Source organism: Lolium perenne, chromosome 2 (genome assembly GCF_019359855.2).
Source record: "Lolium perenne isolate Kyuss_39 chromosome 2, Kyuss_2.0, whole genome shotgun sequence".
Taxonomy (NCBI): Eukaryota; Viridiplantae; Streptophyta; class Magnoliopsida; order Poales; family Poaceae; genus Lolium; species Lolium perenne.
This window is the reverse complement of record NC_067245.2, coordinates 103,252,645-103,275,097: the sequence shown is the minus strand read 5'-3', so window position 1 is coordinate 103,275,097 and position 22,453 is coordinate 103,252,645. Positions and strand designations below refer to the sequence as shown.

Genomic DNA, 22,453 nt, shown 5'->3' with positions numbered 1-22,453 from the left:
AATTTGTGCCATCTAGCCGGCGTGGCTGCCAACGTGGTGGGTCGGCTCAGTGTTGGCATGTATATCTAGTGTTGTCTAGCAATTTAGTCAATGAAGGGTAGAAAATTATATGTTCCAAGATATTTTTGTTTCGAACAATGCAGGAGAACTGCATGTACATATTAGGATTTTTTCATCCGTTGAAAAAGTTTCAAGGTTTGATTTAAACCGGAATTCGCATGTTAAGGATATATAAAGAAGAGGGGTGTAGAGTTGAGGGTTCATTTTGCAGAACTCTACAAATTAGGGGTTAAGAGCATCTCCAGTCGCGTCCCCCAAAGCGTCCCCCAAAGGGATTTGGGGCGCGCCGGACAAAAAAAGCGTTCCAGCCGCGTCCCCCAAAGCCCATTTTTGTCCGGCGCGGCCCGATACGGTGTCCGGCGCCCCGAGCCCGTCCCCGTCCCACAGGGGACGCTCCGGGGACGCCGGACACAACGAAAAGCGAGGTGGGCTCCCACATGCCGGCGACTATTTGCATAAACCGTTGGTTCGCGCCTCTTTTCTCATCGCTCCTTCCTTCCCGCGCCTCCCACCCCACCGCCGCCGCTGGATTTCCCGGCCGTTTGGGCGTCTGATCTCTGCTGAGAGTCGGCACCGTTGTCGCGGCTGGGGCTCCCGCCGGTCGTGCCGCCGCCGCCGCGTCGCCAGCGCGTCCCAGAACGCGCCGTCAAATCCGCCCCACCTCCGCGCACAGAAGGTGCTCGACGACTTGCCAGGTAGGCGCGATTGGCCGCTGTTTGTTGCGTCGTCTGCCTCGGCGCAATTTTAACCATTGATTTTGCTTTAGCCATGGACAGCGACGATGAGATGGTTGCCCTGCTGCTGGAGGATGAGCAAGCGTTCGACGACGACCTGCGGGAGCATTTGCTGATCATCGCGTCCCTCCAGGACATGCTTGACGCTGAGGCGGAGAAGAGGAAGAGGCCGCGCCGCGGAGGATCAAGGCCGGGAAGAAGGAAGTCGAAGCCCGACGAGGATGGAGGGGCATGCCATGCTGCACAACGACTACTTCGCCGACGGGGCAACACATGCCGACAATTTTCGGCGCCGGTACAGGATGAGCAAGGGCCTGTTCATGAATATCCTCCACGGCGTTCGAGAGTTCGACCCCTACTTCAAGCTCAAGGTCGACGATGTAGGCGTTCTCGGGTTCTCGTCCATTCAGAAGTGCACAGCCGCCATGAGGATGCTTGCATACGGAGCACCTGCCGATACACAGGACGACTACCTTCGCATGAGTGAGTCTACTACCATTGAGTGCATGTACAAGTTTTGCCGAGCTGTGGTGGAAAAGTTTGGCAAATACTACTTGAGAGGGCCAACTGAGGAAGAGACTGCAAGGATCATGGCACAAAATGCTGCCAGAGAATTTCCTGGAATGCTTGGAAGCATCGATTGCATGCACTGGGCATGGAAGAACTGCCCGTTTGCTTGGCAATGTATATACAAAGGGCGTCATGGATATTGCAGTGTGGTGCTTGAAGCCGTGGCAGATTATGACCTGTTGATTTGGCATTCTTTCTTTGGCATGGCGGGATCACACAATGACATCAACGTGTTGCAGCGGTCTCCGGTGTTCAGCAGACTAGTGGAAGGGCATGCTCCACCATGCAACTATGAGATCAATGGCCACCAATATACCAAAGGCTATTATCTAGCCGATGGTATATATCCAAAATGGGCCACTTTTGTCAAAACAATCTCGAATCCATCAGGTCTGAAGAATTCTCACTTTGCTACACGATAGGAGGCTTGCAGGAAGGATGTCGAGCGGGCATTTGGTGTGCTTCAAGCACAATTTGCCATTGTCCGGTGCCCTGCTCTAAGCTGGTCTCACGACCAAATGTGGGAGGTGATGCAGGCTTGTGTGATCATGCACAACATGATCATCGAGGATGACCGCAAGAATCATGTTAGGTCACATGTTGGTTCCTATGAGTGTCAAGGCCCTCTCGCGGAGGTTGATCATGAGTTGCCTGCAGATTTTGCTGATTTTCTCGCCATGCACGCAGAGATCCGTGACAGCAATGTGCATGAGCAACTTCAAGCTGATCTCGTTGAGCATTTGTGGAGGATCAAAGGAAATACCGTGGCACCTTGATGTAGCATCTAGCCCTATTTATTATATTTGATTACTTGTTTTATTGTTTGTTGTAATTTAATTTGAAAACAATCCTCGCAAACATTTTTATTCATATGCTACATTTGATATAAATGGTTTATGTGTTAAAAAAATTATTTTAAATGTTTGGGGGCGGCGTTTGGGGGACGCGGCTGGGGAGCGACGTCCCTCAAACGCGGCACGAACAAAACACGTCCCCCAAACACTCAATCCGGTGTGGTTTGGGGGACGCTTTGGGGGACGCGGCTGGAGATGCTCTAAAATAGGCTTTTTGTGGAGAGGAGAGGAGGGACGACGACCCGCACGTCACATGGCACATGGCGCGGGGAGCACCGAACCAACCACCCGCCCGGTCCTCCCGAAACGGGAAAGCCTTGGCCGTGCCGATCGACCCCCCAACGCCACGCCATGGCCGGACGGGGACCGTACCCATCCATCCGGCATCCGGGACGAGCCGCGAGCGCCGAGCGGGAGCAGCACCAAATGCGACGTCAAATCGCGCCGAAACCACTCCCAAAAGATCAACGCCTGCCGCGCTAACGCCGCACCTTACCGTAACGGCACCCAGTACGTCTTCTCTTCCCCTTCCTCCTCCGCCTAAATTTAGCGGCAGCTCCTCCGCCTTCCTCCTCTGCTCTGCTCCTCTCTCCGCTTCTCTTCCCTCCCTCCATTGCTAGCTATCCTATCTCTCCTCGCTGCCGCTAACCCCCGTGGAGCTGGAGGCGCGAGCTTCTCCTTCTCCTCGTATACTTACCACCGCACACGCGTCCCCCCGCCCATTCTTAGCCACCCCGTGCTCTCCCTCATCCCTTCTTCCCTCCCTCCATGGCCTCTTCGGTCGCCGCCATGCCCCGCGACTCCGCACCATGGAGGGACCCCTCCTCCAGGCCGCGCCCTTTCTTCAACGTCATCATCCCGCCGCACCGCAAAACCTTCTCCGACAACGCCGCCCCCTCCTCCTCCTCCTCCTCCACGCCCGCCGAGCCCACGCCCAGGCGCCGCCGCATCATCCTCGAGCGCTGGGCCGCCGCCGCCGCCGCCGTCACCGCGGCCGCCACGCCGCCGCCCGCCGACGTGCGCCGCCGCGCCAGGGAGGCCGAGCTGTCCGAGCTCGCCTCCGCCACGCGCCCCGTCGCCGCGCGCGCCGCCGTCTTCCGCGAGCCCTCGCCCGCGCCGTCGGAGGCCTCGTCCTGCGCTGGCGGGCCGGACCTCCCGCCGTCCGGCCCGCGCGCGTCGTCCCTCATCCAGCGCTGGCGCGAGATCGAGGCCGTCGGCCCCGCCACGCCCCGCGCCTCCGGCGGCGACGCCGCCTCCGAGTCCGACGCCGGCTCCCCGCGCGGCCGCGTCGGCTGCATCGTCAAGAAGCTCAGCGGCGCCGCCTCGCTCCCGGAGGAGGACTTCGACGCCGCCAATGACGACGACCTCTCCCTCTCGCAGTCCGCGCCCACCTCGCCCGCGCCGCTGCGCCACGCCATCCACTCCCTCGCCGTTCGCGTCAAGGGTCACCACCCGCCCAAGCTCGTCGTCCGGACCGTGCGCGGCCGACGCGCCAGGGAGGAGCTTGTCGCCAGGATGGCACATCGCCGGAAGCGCGAGCTCGCCGCGCTCAACGACCGCCACGTCGTCTCCAGGTTCGCCCACAAAGGAAGGATCCAGGTAAATACCACTTCCATCAGTTTTTTTTTTTTAATTTTCTCATTGCCTAATGCATTACACAAATACTCAATCATGTAGTACGACTGCATATAAAAGACGTGCTGCATTCTAGCAATTCTTCTGTCTCGCCATTGCTGCGCTTCTCGATCCTCTCTACAAAACAGCATTATTTAAGACGAGCCAACAAGTGTGACTTGTGTTGATTTTAGCCCCGCACAGGAACAGGATGGGGCCGCAAGACTGTTTGGTACATCGGTTTCCCAACTGGCATTGCTGCTGATCAATGGCATGTGCAAACTCCATAATCACGCTTTATTTCAGCCCCTTGCTTGACATGCCAGTATAAACCAAAAATGCTCTAAACTTGGCATCTACATGTTGCTATAATAAAGTGACAATGAAATGAGCTAATCTTATTCCTCACTCTCGTCAACAGAGGGGAAAGCTCAACCAAAAGATTTTAAAATCTAGTGGAAGCTCCAGTACCCTATAGCTGCCGTGCATCGCCTTTGCAGATCTGTTAGTGTGTCATTATGAATGAGAAAGGGGATGAAATGAGATGCAAGGTTCACATAGTACTTTCTGATGGCAGTAATATGCAACTAATTTGGCTGGCGACTGTGGAGCAACGTTCAGTACAGTAGCGACGGCCATTTCTTTCACAGACTGGTCTAATGGATGAGATGTCACAAGTGAATACCATCTCTCATTTCTCTCTTGTTTCTGATACGTCCACAATCTGAAATCTTGTAGAGATTGTGAATACTGCACTTTTGTTGCCAAACAAACCATACCACATGACTTCCCAGGTTACTTGCTCTAGCATGTACCTGGCACATTAATACGAGTAATGGCTGGGCAGTTTATTAGTGCAAAGTACACCAACAGGTTTAATTATTCTTAATGGCATCACCTTTTAGGCTGTTTTCGCTGTTACTATACCTTCAATTACTTGCGACGCTTTTGTTTTTTCTTTACTCCAACTCCACTCTCCAGCCACTATTGATGTGCATGGTACTAGGAAAGATAAACCTTTTAACTGGACAAGACATTGACATTGTATTTCTGAAGTATTGCCATCTTTGAAAGGAACTCTTCTTGTTTGCAGAAATATTGAGCATGCATTTTGATTGCTTAATTCGAGGGCGTTAGCAACTAACTTAAATTAAATATACCCTTTCTCTTTCATTGTTCCTTCCTCCAAGGACCAGATTATTCTTTGCTCTACTGCAAAGACTGGTAAACACCACAGCACCTGTCTGCAAATGCTCCAACTCAAAAGTGTCTGTGTGATGGCTAGCATGAATGCATTTGTTTACTCCCTAGGAGATTATGGGCATGGTATTGAGTAATTATCTGCTTCATTTTATGAGGCTCTACTGCTGTCCTTTTTAAGCATGTTTATGTAACCACTTGTTCTCATCTTAAAATGTTTTTCGATATGCTACAGTCCATGCTTCGTCTGAAGCTGTTGCGTCAGGGAGATACAATCAACGATGAAGTGTGGAATCTACTAAGACCGGTTAGGCCACACCCACCAAGATGTGGACCTGAGGCATCTGCCATGAGGTATTAACGCGTATTTTTATATAAAATGACTTTAAGGCAATGTTGGTGGATAAAAAGAATCTGTGTGCGTATCATTGTTTTTTTTACCACAGTAACATCTAAGTGTCTGTCTTCCTAGTCTCCTCGAAAATTATGATGAAAATCATAGGAGCAAGTACTTAAGTGTGTAGTATGAGAGAACCACTTCTTGATGCTGTTGTGGAGTTGTGGGGGCACGGCTCCACCCACCATGCTTAAACTGTAGGGGTATTCCGTACAGTCTTTATTTATAAAGAAAGTGTGTAGTATGATGGATAATAAGAGAACTGACATATTATTTCTGCAATTTCTGATGGACAGAGACGGTAGCAGCAAGAAAGATCGACAAGAAGCAAATGAATGCATTCTGCAAAATAATAGGTAAAATTCTGTTTTAAATATCTGAATTGGAGAAATATAGTTTGACCTTTCTCATAACTATTTACAACTGGATTTACCTCCACTTGCCTATGCCTAAAGCAATACTTTTTTTTCACAAAGTGCAGGGTTGATGAACAACAAAATGATGATATAAGTCCATCTGTGGAAAAGTCTGCTGGGTTATCAATTGAGAACCATGTTAATTCTGACTGTCTACGAAACCGACAATATGATGAGAAGATAAACACAGAAGGATGCCAGGAAGATTGTTCAAACTTAGTAAACTCGTGTGTTCACAATCAGGAATATTCTAAAGCTTCAAGCTTTGCAAGCTATGATAATCAGCGTGCTGTCTATGACAATCAGTATATGGATGATATCTCCCCAAGTACCACCACAAGCACAATTCGTGAGCTCCAGGAAACTCCTTCATCAAGAGGTGACACTTTGCGAGAAGAAGACAACCAAAGTCTCAATGGTTCTTGGGACGAGAGAGCATTATGGAGCAGTCTTGGTTGGCCCGCACCAGTAGATTCCATGAGTCCGGACAGCTGGCATCAAGACACGATTGGAGATATGGAGAATCATAATCAGATTGAATTTAATGATCGACCTTGGATAGACTCCCCTAACTCATGGAGATCATTGCATATTGCCACACAAGCAGAGGGCCGAGATTTGTCTGGCAATACTGACATTTGTAATCTTCTTGAGAGGTAATTTGCTTATATGTTTTTGCACATTTCCACCTGCGCAACTAGATGCACTTGACCAAAGGTTCACTCCGAGAGTAACATTTTTGTGTAAACAATGCAAGTGTTCCATAAAACGTGATGCTAATTAGAGTCCATAAGGAGCTTTTCGTATTTCTATTTTGTCAAGGGTTCCAGTTTTAAATAGTACAGTACATGCTAACTCTACTAGTCTACTGTGCTAAGGCGTAGTAAGCACATGTCAATAAGACTCTAGAATGAGCTTGTCCTTTTCCTTAAGTTATCAATGGTTCTAATTTTACATAGTACATACTAACTCGACCATACTACACCGTGATATATTTATTTCTTCTGTGCAGCAAAAAGGTCTCAAAGTCCCTCGAGAGTGATTTTAGCAACAAAATGAATCATCTCCTGCGAGCAATCCTGCAGAAGCAAAGGCAACAACACATGATTGATGAGTTTGGGGGATACTATCAGGAACACTTATACTGGCAACAAAATCATGAATCCCGGAATGAAGACCATGTTGCATCTGCACCGTGTTCATTAGAACCTGTCTCCCATGTCGCAGCCCACCCCCAAGAGAGTTGGCAGCACTCTTCATTTGAACATCAACATCACGAAAATCAAAATCTGCTTGTGAGTCAGCTGCTGTTTAATGTCCATTGTGGGGAAGTCATATCCTTACCATGTTATTTTTTTCTTTTATAGGAAATGGAGGTCAGGGTGAGAAGTGAAATGGCCCAGATTCATCATGAAATATATGAACTACGTAAGTTGGCAGAAAGTTGTATTGCATCCCAAGTAAAGATGCAGCACTCCATTAAAGAGGAGGTGTGCAGTGCACTGCGTGAAGCTGGTAAGTGGGAGTATAGATTTTGTAAGTCGTTGTTATATATCTAGAAGAACCAAAAATCAAATCCAGAATATGCTCCACACTGTAAGTTGGCCAACTTCCATATACAATACAACACGGAAACCATGACAGAAATTCTGGTCTTGTTTGGCATAAAATTGAATGCAGTTGAAGTTTCTTTATTGAAAAAGGGAAAATTTGTTGAAGCCAATATGAGCTGTGGTGACATGTGAGCTAGGTTGGCTCAAAAGGCTAGTCAGATGAAATCTTGAAAAAAGGACCACAGCTACTTTCTGGTGGCACTATTTAGAAGTCACTCTAGTCTTCTAAGCAAACTATTTTGGGCTTCTTGGCCTGGGCCACTCTATTTCCATGGTACCAATGTTGTTGCTTAAATCTTGCCATGTTAGGTTTTGTAATGCAGCCTGGTGAATACCATCTGGACTTCGATTTGATTTTTCTTTACCATTCCCCTGCACTAGTTTATTGACATTTTAATTTAACCTGTAATCACTGATGAGTACTTTTTATACCTGAATATTTTATTTCTTTCACGTCTAATGCAATCTTTTGAACAGGGCTGATGCCAAGCCAACCTGACATAACAGCCAAGAAAGGCACGTGCTGCATCTGCAATCAGATGCAAGTTGACTCTCTACTTTACAGGTAATGATTTGCAGGAACGAATCATGTGCTTTGACTCACTTTAACCTTGAATTGCTCTGTACAGTCTTGCTAATTGAGTTGATTACCATCATTCATTCAGGTGTGGCCATATGTGCACTTGTTTCAACTGTGCTGATCAGCTGAGATCAAGCAGCGGTAGATGCCCAATCTGTCAATCTTCTATCGACGACGTTGTTCGGGCTCACCCCAATTTTTGAGGTTTAGGATTTAGGAAGGAGAAAAAAGCCGACACTCCCAGCTTTAGATGTGGAGTTTGCGAAGCCCTGGTTTTGAGGAGGCTTCTTACCTTTTGTTAACCACTGAAAGTATACGAGCTAGCCTTTCTCGAGAAAATGTAAATATATTTTGTGCAACTTCGACCTGTATTGACGGAAAGGGAAACATAGATCTAATCAAAATGCTGATCTTGTTTCTGTTGTGATTTTTGGTTTATTGTATCATTTTTCTTTTATGATTTTTTTGTATATATGAGTGATCCTTAGTTTTTTAGTGTTAACTCATTAGTAGAACGTGGCATCTGTCTGTATGGAGATGATTGTACTGGTATAGTGATGGTGAGTATACTGATCTTACTACATAACAATTTGCAGTTTCAAGCATTCTGAGCATACAAAGGAATATCTATATATCTATAGAGCTTGAAATGGAACATGATTGTTGTTTATTTATTCAATTGTTGCAGCGATTTGTTTATATCTTGTAGAAATCGAACACGTTGGTTCCCAGATTTCAGAGATGTTAAATCATGTATGGATATGGATCTCACTGACGGATCAATCGTTCCTTGTGTTGATTGAGAACAAAAAAATCTTTAGCTTGAGTGAGAGTTAGCAAAACCGATATAAGAGCATCTCCAGTCGCGTCCCCCAAAGGGATTTGGGGCGCGCCGGACAAAAAAAGCGTTCCAGCCGCGTCCCCCAAAGCCCATTTTTGTCCGGCGCGGCCCCATTCGGTGTCCGGCGCCCCGAGCCCGTCCCCGTCCCACAGGGGACGCTCCGGGGACGCCGGACACAACGAAAAGCGAGGCGGGCTCCCACATGTCGGCGACTATTTGCATAAACCGTTGGTTCGCGCCTCTTTTCTCGTCGCTCCTTCCTTCCCGCGCCTCCCACTCCACCGCCGCCGCTCGATTTCCCGGCCGTTTGGGCGTCTGATTTGTGCTGGGAGTCAGCACCGTTGTCGCGGCTGGGGCTCCCGCCGGTCGTGCCGCCGCCGCGTCGCCGGCGCCTCCCGTAACGCGCCGTCAAATCCGCCCCACCTCCGCGCACGAAGGTGCTCGACGACTTGCCAGTAGGCGCGATTGGTCGCTGTTTGTTGCGTCGTTCGCCTCGGCGCAATTTTAACCATTGATTTTGCTTTAGGCATGGACAGCGACGACGAGATGGTTGCCCTGCTCGCGGGACGAGCATGCGTTCGACGACGACCTGCGGGAGCATTTGCTGATCATCGCGTCCCTCCAGGACATGCTTGACGCTGAGGCGGAGAAGAGGAAGAGGCCGCGCCGCGGAGGATCAAGGCCGGGAAGAAGGAAGTCGAAGCCCCGGCAGAGGATGGAGGGGCATGCCATGCTGCACAACGACTACTTCGCCGACGGGGCAACACATGCCGACAATTTTCGGCGCCGGTACAGGATGAGCAAGGGCCTGTTCATGAATATCCTCCATGGCGTTCGAGAGTTCGACCCCTACTTCAAGCTCAAGGTCGACGCTGTAGGCGTTCTCGGGTTCTCATCCATTCAGAAGTGCACCGCCGCCATGAGGATGCTTGCATATGGAGCACCTGCCGATACACAGGACGACTACCTTCGCATGAGTGAGTCTACTGCCATTGAGTGCATGTACAAGTTTTGCCGAGCTGTGGTGGGAAAGTTTGGCAAATACTACTTGAGAGGGCCAACTGAGGAAGAGATCGCAAGGATCATGGCACAAAATGCTGCCGGAGGATTTCTGGAATGCTTGGAAGCATCGATTGCATGCACCGGGCATGGAAGAACTGCCCGTTTGCTTGGCAAGGTATATACAAAGGGCGTCATGGATATTGCAGTGTGGTGCTTGAAGCTGTGGCAGATTATGACCTGTGGATTTGGCATTCTTTCTTTGGCATGGCGGGATCACACAATGACATCAACGTGTTGCGGCGGTCTCCGGTGTTCGGCGGACTAGTGGAAGGGCATGCTCCACCATGCAACTATGAGATCAATGGCCACCAATATACCAAAGGCTATTATCTAGCCGATGGTATATATCCAAAATGGGCCACTTTTGTCAAAACAATCTCGAATCCATCAGGTCTGAAGAATTCTCACTTTGCTACACGACAGGAGGCTTGCAGGAAGGATGTCGAGCGGGCATTTGGTGTGCTTCAAGCACAATTTGCCATTGTCCGGTACCCTGCTCTAAGCTGGTCTAACGACCAAATGTGGGAGGTGATGCAGGCTTGTGTGATCATGCACAACATGATCATCGAGGATGACCGCAAGAATCATGTTAGGTCACATGTTGGTCCCTATGAGTGTCAAGGCCCTCTCGCGGAGGTTGATCATGAGTTGCCTGCAGATTTTGCTGATTTTCTCGCCATGCACGCAGAGATCCGTGACAGCAATGTGCATGAGCAACTTCAAGCTGATCTCGTTGAGCATTTGTGGAGGATCAAAGGAAATACCGTGGCACCTTGATGTATCATCTAGCCCTTTTTATTATATTTGATTACTTGTTTTATTGTTTGTTGTAATTTAATTTGAAAACAATCCTCGAAAACATTTTTTTTCATATGCTACATTTGATATAAATGGTTTATGTGTTAAAAAAAATATTTTAAATGTTTGGGGGCGGCGTTTGGGGGACGCGGCTGGGGAGCGACGTCCCCCAAAGGCGGCACGAACAAAACACGTCCCCCAAAAGCTCGATCCGGCGCGGTTTGGGGGACGGTTTGGGGGACGCGACTGGAGATGCTCTAAATACCTTGAGTTGGGAACTAATAGTTTGATACAAGACTTCAAATCTTCAGTCAAAACGTATAATTATCTATATTGTTATCGTGCAAAAAAAAAAAAAAAATTTAAAGTATGGGTACATCTTCTCGAGGTGTTGCGCCACAATATGAGTACGAGTCTGTACTGAGTACTGACTGTCGACTGTGCACCGTCTCCTCTCCTCCGTGCGCCATGCATTCTTCTGCCACAAATCTGATCATACAAAGCTGTCATGATTTTGGCGGTATAAAGTTCTCATAAATGAAAATATCATAATCAACCAAGAGAGAATTCACATATTGTTCTAGTAACTTATCATTGGACCTTACATATCATGGAGTTTATCTTGTACAACTTGGTCAACAGTTGTAGAAGTTAGCAAGGTGCACTGTCATTTTGGTTGTATTTAGGATTGGTGGTGATGCTCTAAGTTCCAAGTGACTATAATATGTATGTAAGAGCATCTCCACCGGCGCCCCCCATATAGTCGCCAGCAGGGGCGCTGACACTGTCGTATGGGGCACGCCGGCACAACATCCTCTATTTGGGGGAGCTGCTCCCACACCGGCGTGCCGCATACGACAATCCCAATAGATGATTGAAAACTCAAATAAAACCATAGGAATTCGAATAAGTTTACGAATTTAAAGTTTGAGCCAACACAAGGCCACCAAATTCGAATAGGTTTTCGAATATGAAGTTTGGGCCAACATACGGCCACCAAATCCCCGTCTCCGGCTGCAAAAAGAAACTTCGGCTTCCAAGCCAACTGATCAGATGAATAGGGTCAGGGCCGGCTCAACCTCGACGACTTCCTCATCGTAGTCGCATCTGCGACAGCCGCATCTGCGAGATCGACGTCCCGTCCGCGTTGTACCCCGGCGACGACGGTGAGCTCGAGAAGTTGCTGAGGCACGCTTCCGCAGTGGATGCCGCTTTCGCTGCGTCGATAGCGGCGATGCGGCGCCTTCTGCGGTCGGCCATTATAAAGGAGCGGCGTTCCATCTCCTTGTCCCACTCCTCCTGCGACATGTTCGCCGGCTTCTTCTTCGGTGTGATGGTGCGCGGCTTCGGCGGCGCATTCGTCGGCGCCTTCGCCGGAGCCTTTCTCTTCGATGCCATGGCGACGGCGAGGGTTTTTTTTGGGTTGGAGGTTGGATGGGAGATGGAGCGACGGGCACGAGAAATGAGCGGTGGAGGGGACGGGGTTTTGGTGGAGAAGATGTATAATTTGGGGATGTGTGGCTGACAGACGGCTCCCACATCCAAAATTTTCCGCCTCGTGAGGCGCCGGCGCGCCTGATTCGCGCCCTTCGCCAAGGGGCCGGCATGGGGTTGCCGACGCTTCTATTGTCTCGAAAACTAACCGGCGCCGTTTGCGGCGCGCTAGTGTTAGCCCATTTTCTCTCCCGGCCCCCAAATCGCTATCGAGACCGCTATGGGCACGCCTGTGGAGATGCTCTAACTTGCCGATTGTTGCGGTCAGAAACCCACCGGCGAGCAGCGACGGGCAACACAGTAGAGCCGGGAAGCTCCCAGGACTGCGGCTGGCCCTGGTCCCCCTGAGCGTCGGCCCGCAAAGACTCGGCACGCACGTCCGATGCTGGTGCAAGGGCGTGCCACCTGACCTATACCTGGTCAGGAAGGTGATGGATGATGCCTCGCTTAGTTTCCTGCATGGCATACACGTAAACATTAAATACGAGCCTCGATCGGCTCTCAGGTTGTCCTGTGAATCGGCTCAAAGAGCCGATCCACCCATGATTCGCATGGGGTGTACGAATATATGGTGGTCCTGCTTGATCAGAACAAAGCTAAAACGATCTACTACGATTTAGGGTTTTCACCACATAACCGGAACATCCTACTCGTGATTGAGCCTCGCGGCCACGCACGGTGATCGTAAACCAATCCTAGACAAGGCCTAAAAACCAACACGAAGTTGATCCCCGGAACATCCTGTCTAGGGCTAGCAAACTACACCCTACGTGCCACTGGATCCTTCAACCCTTTGTAAGGCCTAACTATGCAGATATTAAACTAATCCTTGAAGAACAAGGAGCAACCATAACGGATCGGATCTACTAAATAATGATCAAGCGGGGTGCCGCCCCTACACCTAAGATAGGTGTAAGGGCGGCTAGATGTCTAAGGGTTGCACGACGACAGCATATGATACGAAGAACAATGCTAACCCTAACACATCTAAGATAACTACGTTGCTCGCCATCAAAAAGGCTTCAGTACGAGCAACGCATGAACAACGAATAAACTTATACTGCCTAGATCGCAAGATGCGATCTAGGCAGCATGATGCTTACCCGGAAGGAACCCTCGAGACAAGGGAGTTGGCGATGCGCCTAGATTGGTTTGTGGTGAACGTGATTGTTGTTTCTTTCATAAACCCTAGATACATATTTATAGTCCGCAGACTTTCTAACGTGGGAATAATCCCAACCGTGCACGAGTCAAGCTCTAACTAACCGACACGTATGCTACTATATTACAGATACACGGGCAAACTAGCCCAAACTTTGCATATCAGGCCGATTCACGTATATTCTTCCATGTATATTCTTCAAGCCCATCTTGATCGCGGCCCACCTCTGACTCGGTCAAATTCTGGTGATAACACATGCCCCCCTGGTTTTGGAATTGATAATTCCAAAATCACTCCGTTCTTTCTTCGTCGGGTCATGTCGTGGCAGAACCGTCGCAGTATCCTTCATCATGATGCTTTGCCTCTTCCACTTCCGCGTGTCCTGGCAATTTTTTTTTCGTTGGGCACCACTTCCTCGGAAACTGCTATGGCATTGAATTTCCACTATATCCCCTTTTATTTAACCGCTCCAAACAGTTTGCTTCTTCACCCCCTTCGCATTAGCACTCCCAAAAGCCCTCCTGCGCCACCATGTCTTCTTCCTCCTCTGCCTCATCGGGTCTTTCCACCCAATCCTCCTCCTCCCGCGAGCCGACGCCGGAGTTGAACCCGGAGGAGGCCCATGCGGCCAACATCCGCCGCGCCATCGAAGCCGGGGAGGAATCCAGTCACGATTTCTCCGTCTGGTCCGAGGATGACAAGTCCTCGACCGACGGGGAAAGTGACCTCCGCTTCCTCGCCAACGGGGAAACGGAGGAGGAGAGCGATGACGATCGCTTCTCCTGCGACGACTTCACCTCCCCCGAGGAGGAGGAGGAGGAGAAGGAGGAGGAGGAGGACGACACCTCCTCCGACGAGCCGCCGGCCAAACGCTTCGCCTGGCCGGGGAACCTCGGCGACCGGCGGCGACGATGACGACGCTGATGAGGAGGATGAGGACAACGAGGGCCCGGCCGGCGGCCGCTGGAGCAGCGACGACGAGCCCGCCGGGAGTAGCGCCGACAGCGGCGACGACGGCGACGACGAGGGCAGCGACGGCCCGTAGATAGGACCCTTAGCATAGGATCAGCAGTAGTAGATGGGGCAATGTACCCCCTAGCATTTCCTTTTGAGAGCAATCAGCTCTTTATGTAAGAAATCCTGCTTATCAATGAAGAACTTCCCCCAATTTGATTTTGCAGATTTCCCTTGAGCTAATTTAGCCGATTTCCCCTCATACTGATTTTGCCGATTTGTCCCCTTAGCCAATGCTTAATGAGCCGATGGCAACGCATCGGTCCTTTACAATCCATCCTTCAATTCTTCAACTGATGACTTTGAGATCTGGTGGATAATGTGGAGTCTTCAAGAGAGCCCTTAAATTCCCCCCACCTGGTCCAGTGATCCTCTTCTGCAAGAATTCACCATTTTTTTTTGAAGAAGGTTGCGACGAAGGATCAGCCGATGACACCCCAATCGGCTTTTAAAACAGAGTATCTACCAGGCCAACTGCCCCCCGAGCCTCAGTCAAGGCGAGAATAGCGGTGAGGATGCACATATCAACCAAAGGGCTTTGAACTCAGGTAATTCTGAGATAGCCACCGTGCCGAGCCAACCAAACTTGCCTCCACCGATCGCCTCTTCCTCCATTGAAAGCCGATATTGTAGATGGAACACCAACGGCTTAATGAGCAAAAGGCTGCCTTGCGTGCCAAAACTGACGCTTCTGACAGTACTGCTGAACTGGCGCAAAGGGTTGGAAGTCCTCGAAGAGAAAATTCGGGCACCAACATCGGCTCATTGCGGCTGAGGAAGCTCTCATTGTTCACCCCCCTCACGGAAGCAGAAGGCTGATGGCGTGTATTTCACACGTTCGTTGGGCAACCCCAAGAAGAAGGTATGATGCGCACAGCAGCAAGTTTTCCCTCAGAAAGAAACCAAGGTTTATCGAACCAGGAGGAGCCAAGAAGCACGTTGAAGGTTGATGGCGGCGGGATGTAGTGCGGCGCAACACCAGTGATTCCGGCGCCAACGTGGAACCTGCACAACACAACCAAAGTACTTTGCCCCAACGAAACAGTGAGGTTGTCAATCTCACCGGCTTGCTGTAACAAAGAGTTAACCGTATTGTGTGGAAGATGATTATTTGCAGAAAACAGTAGAACAATATTGCAGTAGATTGTATTTCAGTAAAGAGAATTGGACCGGGGTCCACAGTTCACTAGAGGTGTCTCTCCCATAAGACAAACAGCATGTTGGGTGAACAAATTACAGTTGGGCAATTGACAAATAAAGAGAGCATGACCATGCACATACATATCATGATGAGTATAGTGAGATTTAATTGGGCATTAGGACAAAGTACATAGACCGTCATCCAACTGCATCTATGCCTAAAAAGTCCACCTTCAGGTTATCATCCGAACCCCCTCCAGTATTAAGTTGCTAACAACAGACAATTGCATTAAGTATGGTGCGTAATGTAACTAGTGACTACATCCTTGAACATAGCACTAATGTTTTATCCCTAGTGGCAACAAAGACAACACAACCTTAGAACTTTCATCACATCGTCCTGTGTCAATGCGAGGCATGAACCCACTATCGAGCATAAGTACTCCCTCTTGGAGTTACAAGCATCTACTTGGCCAGAGCATCTACTAGTAACGGAGAGCATGCAAGATCATAAACAACACATAGCATAACTTTGATAATCAACATAACAAGTATTCTCTATTCATCGGATCCCAACAAACGCAACATATAGAATTACAGATAGATGATCTTGATCATGTTAGGCAGCTCACAAGATCCGACAATGATAGCACAATGGGGAGAAGACAACCATCTAGCTACTGCTATGGACCCATAGTCCAGGGGTAGACTACTCACACATCACACCGAAGGCGACCATGGCGGCGTAGAGTCCTCCGGGAGATGATTCCCCTCTCCGGCAGGGTGCCGGAGGCGATCTCCTGGATCCCCCGAGATGGGAGCGGCGGCGGCGGCGTCTTGGGATGGGTTTCCGTATCGTGGCTCTCGGTACTGGGGGTTTCGTCACGGAGACTTTTTATAGGCGGAAGGGCAGGTCAAGAGGCGGCACGGGGGCCCCACACCACAGGGCCGCGCGGCCAAGGGGGGGGCCGCGCCGCCCTATAGTGTGGCCCCTCCGTGGCCCCTCTTCGTCTCTCCTTCGGACTTCCGGGAAGCTTCGTGAGAAAATAGGCCCCGGGCTTTGATTTCGTCCAATTCCGAGAATATTTCCTTACTAGGATTTCTGAAACCAAAAACAGCAGAAAACAAAGAATCGGCACTTCGGCATCTTGTTAATAGGTTAGTTCCAGAAAATGCACGAATATGACATAAAGTGTGCATAAAACATGTAGATAACATCAATAATGTGGCATGGAACATAAGAAATTATCGATACGTCGGAGACGTATCAGCATCCCCAAGCTTAGTTCTGCTCGTCCCGAGCAGGTAAAACGATAACACGTATAATTTACGGAGTGACATGCCATCATAATCTTGATCATACTATTTGTAAAGCATATGTAGTGAATGCAGCGATCAAAACAATGTATATGACATGAGTAAACAAGTGAATCATAAAGCAAAGACTTTTCATGAATAGCACTTCAAGACAAGCATCAATAAGTCTTGCATAAGAGTCAACTCATAAAGCAATAATTCATAGTAAAGGCATTGAAGCAACACAAAAGAAGATTAAGTTTCAGCGGTTGCTTTCAACTTGTAACATGTATATCTCATGGATATTGTCAACATAGAGTAATATAATAAGTGCAATAAGCAAGTATGTAGGAATCAATGCACAGTTCACACAAGTGTTTGCTTCTTGAGGTGGAGAGAAATAGGTGAACTGACTCAACATTGAAAGTAAAAGAATGGTCCTCCATAGAGGAAAAGCATCGATTGCTATATTTGTGCTAGAGCTTTGATTTTGAAAACATGAAACAATTTTGTCAACGGTAGTAATAAAGCATATGCATCATGTAAATTATATCTTATAAGTTGCAAGCCTCATGCATAGTGTACTAATAGTGCCCGCACCTTGTCCTAATTAGCTTGGACTACCGGATCATCACAATGCATTGTTTTTACCAAGTGTCACAAAGGGGTACCTCTATGCCGCCTGTACAAAGGTCTAAGGAGAAAGCTCGCATTGGATTTCTCGCTATTGATTATTCTTCAACTTAGACATCCATACCGGGACAACATAGACAACAGATAATGGACTCCTCTTTTATGCATAAGCATATAACAACAATTAATAATTTTCTCATTTGAGATTTGAGGATTGTTGTCCAAAACTGAAACTTCCACCATGGAACATGGCTTTAGTTAGCGGCCCAATGTTCTTCTCTAACATATGCATGCTTAACCCTATGGTGGTAGATCTCTCTTACTTCAGACAAGACGAACATGCATAGCAACTCACATGAAATTCAACAATGAATAGTTGATGGCGTCCCCAGTGAACATGGTTATCGCACAACAAGCAACTTAATAAGAGATAAAGTGCATAATTACATATTCAATACCACAATAGTTTTTAAGCTATTTGTCCCATGAGCTATATATTGCAAAGGTGAATGATGGAATTTTAAAGGTAGCACTCAAGCAATTTACTTTGGAATGGCGGGAAAATACCATGTAGTATAGGTAGGTATGGTGGACACAAATGGCATAGTGGTTGGCTCAAGTATTTTGGATGCATGAGAAGTATTCCCTCTCGATACAAGGTTTAGGCTAGCAAGGCTTATTTGAAACAAACACAAGGATGAACCGGTGCAGCAAAACTCACATAAAAGACATATTGAAAACATTATAAGACTCTACACCGTCTTCCTTGTTGTTCAAACTCAATACTAGAAATTATCTAGACCTTAGAGAAACCAAATATGCAAACCAAATTTTAGCATGCTCTATGTATTTCTTCATTAATGGGTGCAAAGCATATGATGCAAGAGCTTAAACATGAGCACAACAATTGCCAAGTATCACATTACCCAAGACATTAATAGCAATTACTACATGTATCATTTTCCAATTCCAACCATATAACAATTTAACGAAGGAGAAACTTCGCCATGAATACTATGAGTAGAAACCAAGGACATACTTGTCCATATGCTACAGCGGAGCGTGTCTCTCTCCCATAAAGTGAATGCTAGGATCCATTTTATTCAAACAAAACAAAAAACAAAAACAAACCGACGCTCCAAGAAAAAGCACATAAGATGTGATGGAATAAAAATATAGTTTCAGGGGAGGAACCTGATAATGTCGTCGATGAAGAAGGGGATGCCTTGGGAATCCCCAAGCTTAGACGCTTGAGTCTTCTTGATATATGCAGGGGTGAACCACCGGGGCATCCCCAAGCTTAGAGCTTTCACTCTCCTTGATCATGTTGCATCATACTCCTCTCTTGATCCTTGAAAACTTCCTCCACACCAAACTCGTAACAACTCATTAGAGGGTTAGTGCACATTATAAATTGACATATTCAGAGGTGACACAATCATTCTTAACACTTCTGGACATTGCATAATGCTACTGGACATTAGTGGATCAAAGAAATTCATCCAACATAGCGAAAGAGGCAATGCGAAATAAAAGGCAGAATCTGTCAAAACAGAACAGTTCGTATTGACGAATTTTAAAATGGCACCAGACTTGCTCAAATGAAAATGCTCAAATTGAATGAAAGTTGCGTACATATCTGAGGATTACTCACGTAAATTGGCATAATTTTCTGAGCTACCTACAGGGGGGTGGACCCAGATTCGTGACAGCAAAGAAATCTGGAACTGTGCAGTAATCCAAATCTAGTACTTACTTTTCTATCAACGGCTTAACTTGGCACAACAAAACACAAAACTAAGATAAGGAGAGGTTGCTACAGTAGTAAACAACTTCCAAGACACAAAATAAAAACAAAGTACTGTAGGTAAAAACATGGGTTGTCTCCCATAAGCGCTTTTCTTTAACGCCTTTCAGCTAGGCGCAGAAAGTGTGCATCAAGTATTATCGAAGAGTGGTACTTCTACAGCGGGGTGTGGGCTTTTCTCAACCAGGCATAGTATATTAGATACATAAGTTTTAGAATCTCCCTTTTCATTAGTCTTAGGCGTGCTACTCTCATCAAACAAATTTTCAGGAACAAGCCAAGCATAGTTATTTTCTAGTGCATCATTCATAGCTAGGAGCTTACATGGTATTGGTGCTTTGATCTCCCCTCCATCATCAATATTATTAGTGTATCTTATTCTATCCATATCCATCTTTTCAAGGAGACTAACAAAATTAGTGGGAGAACCAAGCATATTAAATTTAGCAAACACCTTTCTAGCTTCTCTTGCTAGACCACCAAATTCTCTAAGAAGGGTTTCTAATACAAAATCTTTCTTTTCCCCTTCTTCCATATCGCCAAGTGTGAAAAACATGTGTTGGATTATAGGATTAAGATTAACAAATTTAGTTTCCAACAGGCGAACTAAATGCGCAGCAGCAATTTCATAAGTAGGCGCAAGGTCTACCAAGTGTCTATCTTCAAAATTTTCAATAGTACTAACATGATTGAAAAATTCTTCTATATTATTTCTCCCAACTATAGACCCACGTCCTACCGGTATGTTTTTTGTGGTAAAATTAAAAGGAAACATGATGAATAAAGTAAAGTAAATGCAAGTAAACTAATTTTTTTGTGTTTTTGATATAGCAAACAAGATAGCAAGTAAAGTAAAACTAGCAACTAATTTTTTTGTATTTTTATTTAGTGCAGCAAACAAAATAGTAAATAAAACTAAGCAAGACAAAAACAAAGTAAAGAGATTGAGAAGTGGAGACTCCCCTTGCAGCGTGTCTTGATCTCCCCGGCAACGGCGCCAGAAAATGTGCTTGATGGCGTGTATTTCACACGTTCGTTGGGCAACCCCAAGAGGAAGGTATGATGCGCACAGCAGCAAGTTTTCCCTCAGAAAGAAACCAAGGTTTATCGAACCAGGAGGAGCCAAGAAGCACGTTGAAGGTTGATGGCGGCGGGATGTAGTGCGGCGCAACACCAGTGATTCCGGCGCCAACGTGGAACCTGCACAACACAACCAAAGTACTTTGCCCCAACGAAACAGTGAGGTTGTCAATCTCACCGGCTTGCTGTAACAAAGAGTTAACCGTATTGTGTGGAAGATGATTGTTTGCAGAAAACAAGAGAACAAGTATTGCAGTAGATTGTATTTCAAGAAAGAGAATTGGACCGGGGTCCACGGTTCACTAGTGGTGTCTCTCCCATAAGACAAACAGCATGTTGGGTGAACAAATTACAGTTGGGCAATTGACAAATAAAGAGAGCATGACCATGCACATACATATCATGATGAGTATAGTGAGATTTAATTGGGCATTAGGACAAAGTACATAGACCGTCATCCAACTGCATCTATGCCTAAAAAGTCCACCTTCAGGTTATCATCCGAACCCCCTCCAGTATTAAGTTGCTAACAACAGACAATTGCATTAAGTATGGTGCGTAATGTAACTAGTGACTACATCCTTGAACATAGCACTAATGTTTTATCCCTAGTGGCAACAGCACAACACAACCTTAGAACTTTCTGTCCTTGTCCCGGTGTCAATGCGAGGCATGAACCCACTATCGAGCATAAGTACTCCCTCTTGGAGTTACAAGCATCTACTTGGCCAGAGCATCTACTAGTAACGGAGAGCATGCAAGATCATAAACAACACATAGCATAACTTTGATAATCAACATAACAAGTATTCTCTATTCATCGGATCCCAACAAACGCAACATATAGAATTACAGATAGATGATCTTGATCATGTTAGGCAGCTCACAAGATCCGACAATGATAGCACAATGGGGAGAAGACAACCATCTAGCTACTGCTATGGACCCATAGTCCAGGGGTAGACTACTCACACATCACACCGGAGGCGACCATGGCGGCGTAGAGTCCTCCGGAGATGATTCCCCTCTCCGGCAGTGCCGGAGGCGATCTCTGGATCCCCGAGATGGGATCGGCGGCGGCGGCGTCTCTGGAAGGTTTTCCGTATCGTGGCTCTCGATGCGGGGGTTTCGTCACGGAGACTTTTTATAGGCGGAAGGGCAGGTCAAGAGGCGGCACGGGGGCCCCACACCACAGGGCCGCGCGGCCAAGGGGGGGGCCGCGCCGCCCTATAGTGTGGCCCCTCCGTGGCCCCTCTTCGTCTCTCCTTCGGACTTCTGGAAGCTTCGTGAGAAAATAGGCCCCTGGGCTTTGATTTCGTCCAATTCCGAGAATATTTCCTTACTAGGATTTCTGAAACCAAAAACAGCAGAAAACAGAATCGGCACTTCGGCATCTTGTTAATAGGTTAGTTCCAGAAAATGCACGAATATGACATAAAGTGTGCATAAAACATGTAGATAACATCAATAATGTGGCATGGAACATAAGAAATTATCGATACGTCGGAGACGTATCAAAGGCCTTGAAGCCGAACTGAAGACCGTCTTGGCGAAAATCCGCGTCTTGAACACGCAGCTGGTAGATCTTGTGTAACTTGTACTAGAGTCGATGACTGTGCATCGGCTTTGTTTCTTAGCTCTAAAGTCGATGTCCGTGCATCGGCTGTATACCATGAATTTTTTTTTTACTCTGGCCGATTTTCCTATCGGCCCCCAATATTTCACTGCACATGTATCGCACATGTTCATCTGATTAGGTGCCCCCCGAGTCGAATCTGCCAGGTAACTGCGGATATCGGCTCTGTAGTTAGCCAAGGCACTGTATTTGAACGTCGGCTCCGTTAGGACTAATGTTGCCTCTCATCAGCCGACGCAAAACCGCTGCCCATCAGATCGACGTTGAACACAGGCAGAACGTATGGTGAGGATAATTTTGGCCGATTGCTGGAATCGGCCTCCATGTTGATCGAATCGCTCAATGAAGGTTTCGTAATGTTCCTCCATAGATCTTTGGGACCGATCCGAAGGATCGGCCTCGCCACGTTTGTCCATAGGTTTGTTCTTGCTATACAGTCAGGCCGGTCGATA

The 22,453-nt window shown here is 47.5% G+C and overlaps 1 protein-coding gene across 1 annotated transcript; it reads left to right on the top strand.

The window, feature by feature from the left end:
* Positions 1 to 2,584: 2,584 nt before the first annotated feature.
* On the top strand, positions 2,585 to 8,457 carry LOC127333780 (uncharacterized). Its single transcript, XM_051360215.2, has 8 exons — positions 2,585 to 3,817; positions 5,268 to 5,386; positions 5,726 to 5,785; positions 5,911 to 6,501; positions 6,858 to 7,140; positions 7,213 to 7,360; positions 7,936 to 8,023; positions 8,124 to 8,457. The coding sequence occupies exons 1-8, from the start codon at positions 2,987 to 2,989 to the stop codon at positions 8,239 to 8,241; spliced, it is 2,238 nt and encodes a 745-aa protein (XP_051216175.1). The 5' UTR covers positions 2,585 to 2,986; the 3' UTR covers positions 8,242 to 8,457.
* Positions 8,458 to 22,453: the final 13,996 nt, after the last annotated feature.

Bases quoted from the DNA above. Each gene is read 5' to 3' on its own strand.
- LOC127333780 (XM_051360215.2), top strand. From the start codon at position 2,987: ATGGCCTCTTCGGTCGCCGCCATGCCCCGCGACTCCGCACCATGGAGG. The intron at 5,387-5,725 runs GTATTAACGCGT...TCTGATGGACAG, and splicing joins CCTGAGGCATCTGCCATGAG to AGACGGTAGCAGCAAGAAAG. The intron at 8,024-8,123 runs GTAATGATTTGC...TCATTCATTCAG, and splicing joins GTTGACTCTCTACTTTACAG to GTGTGGCCATATGTGCACTT.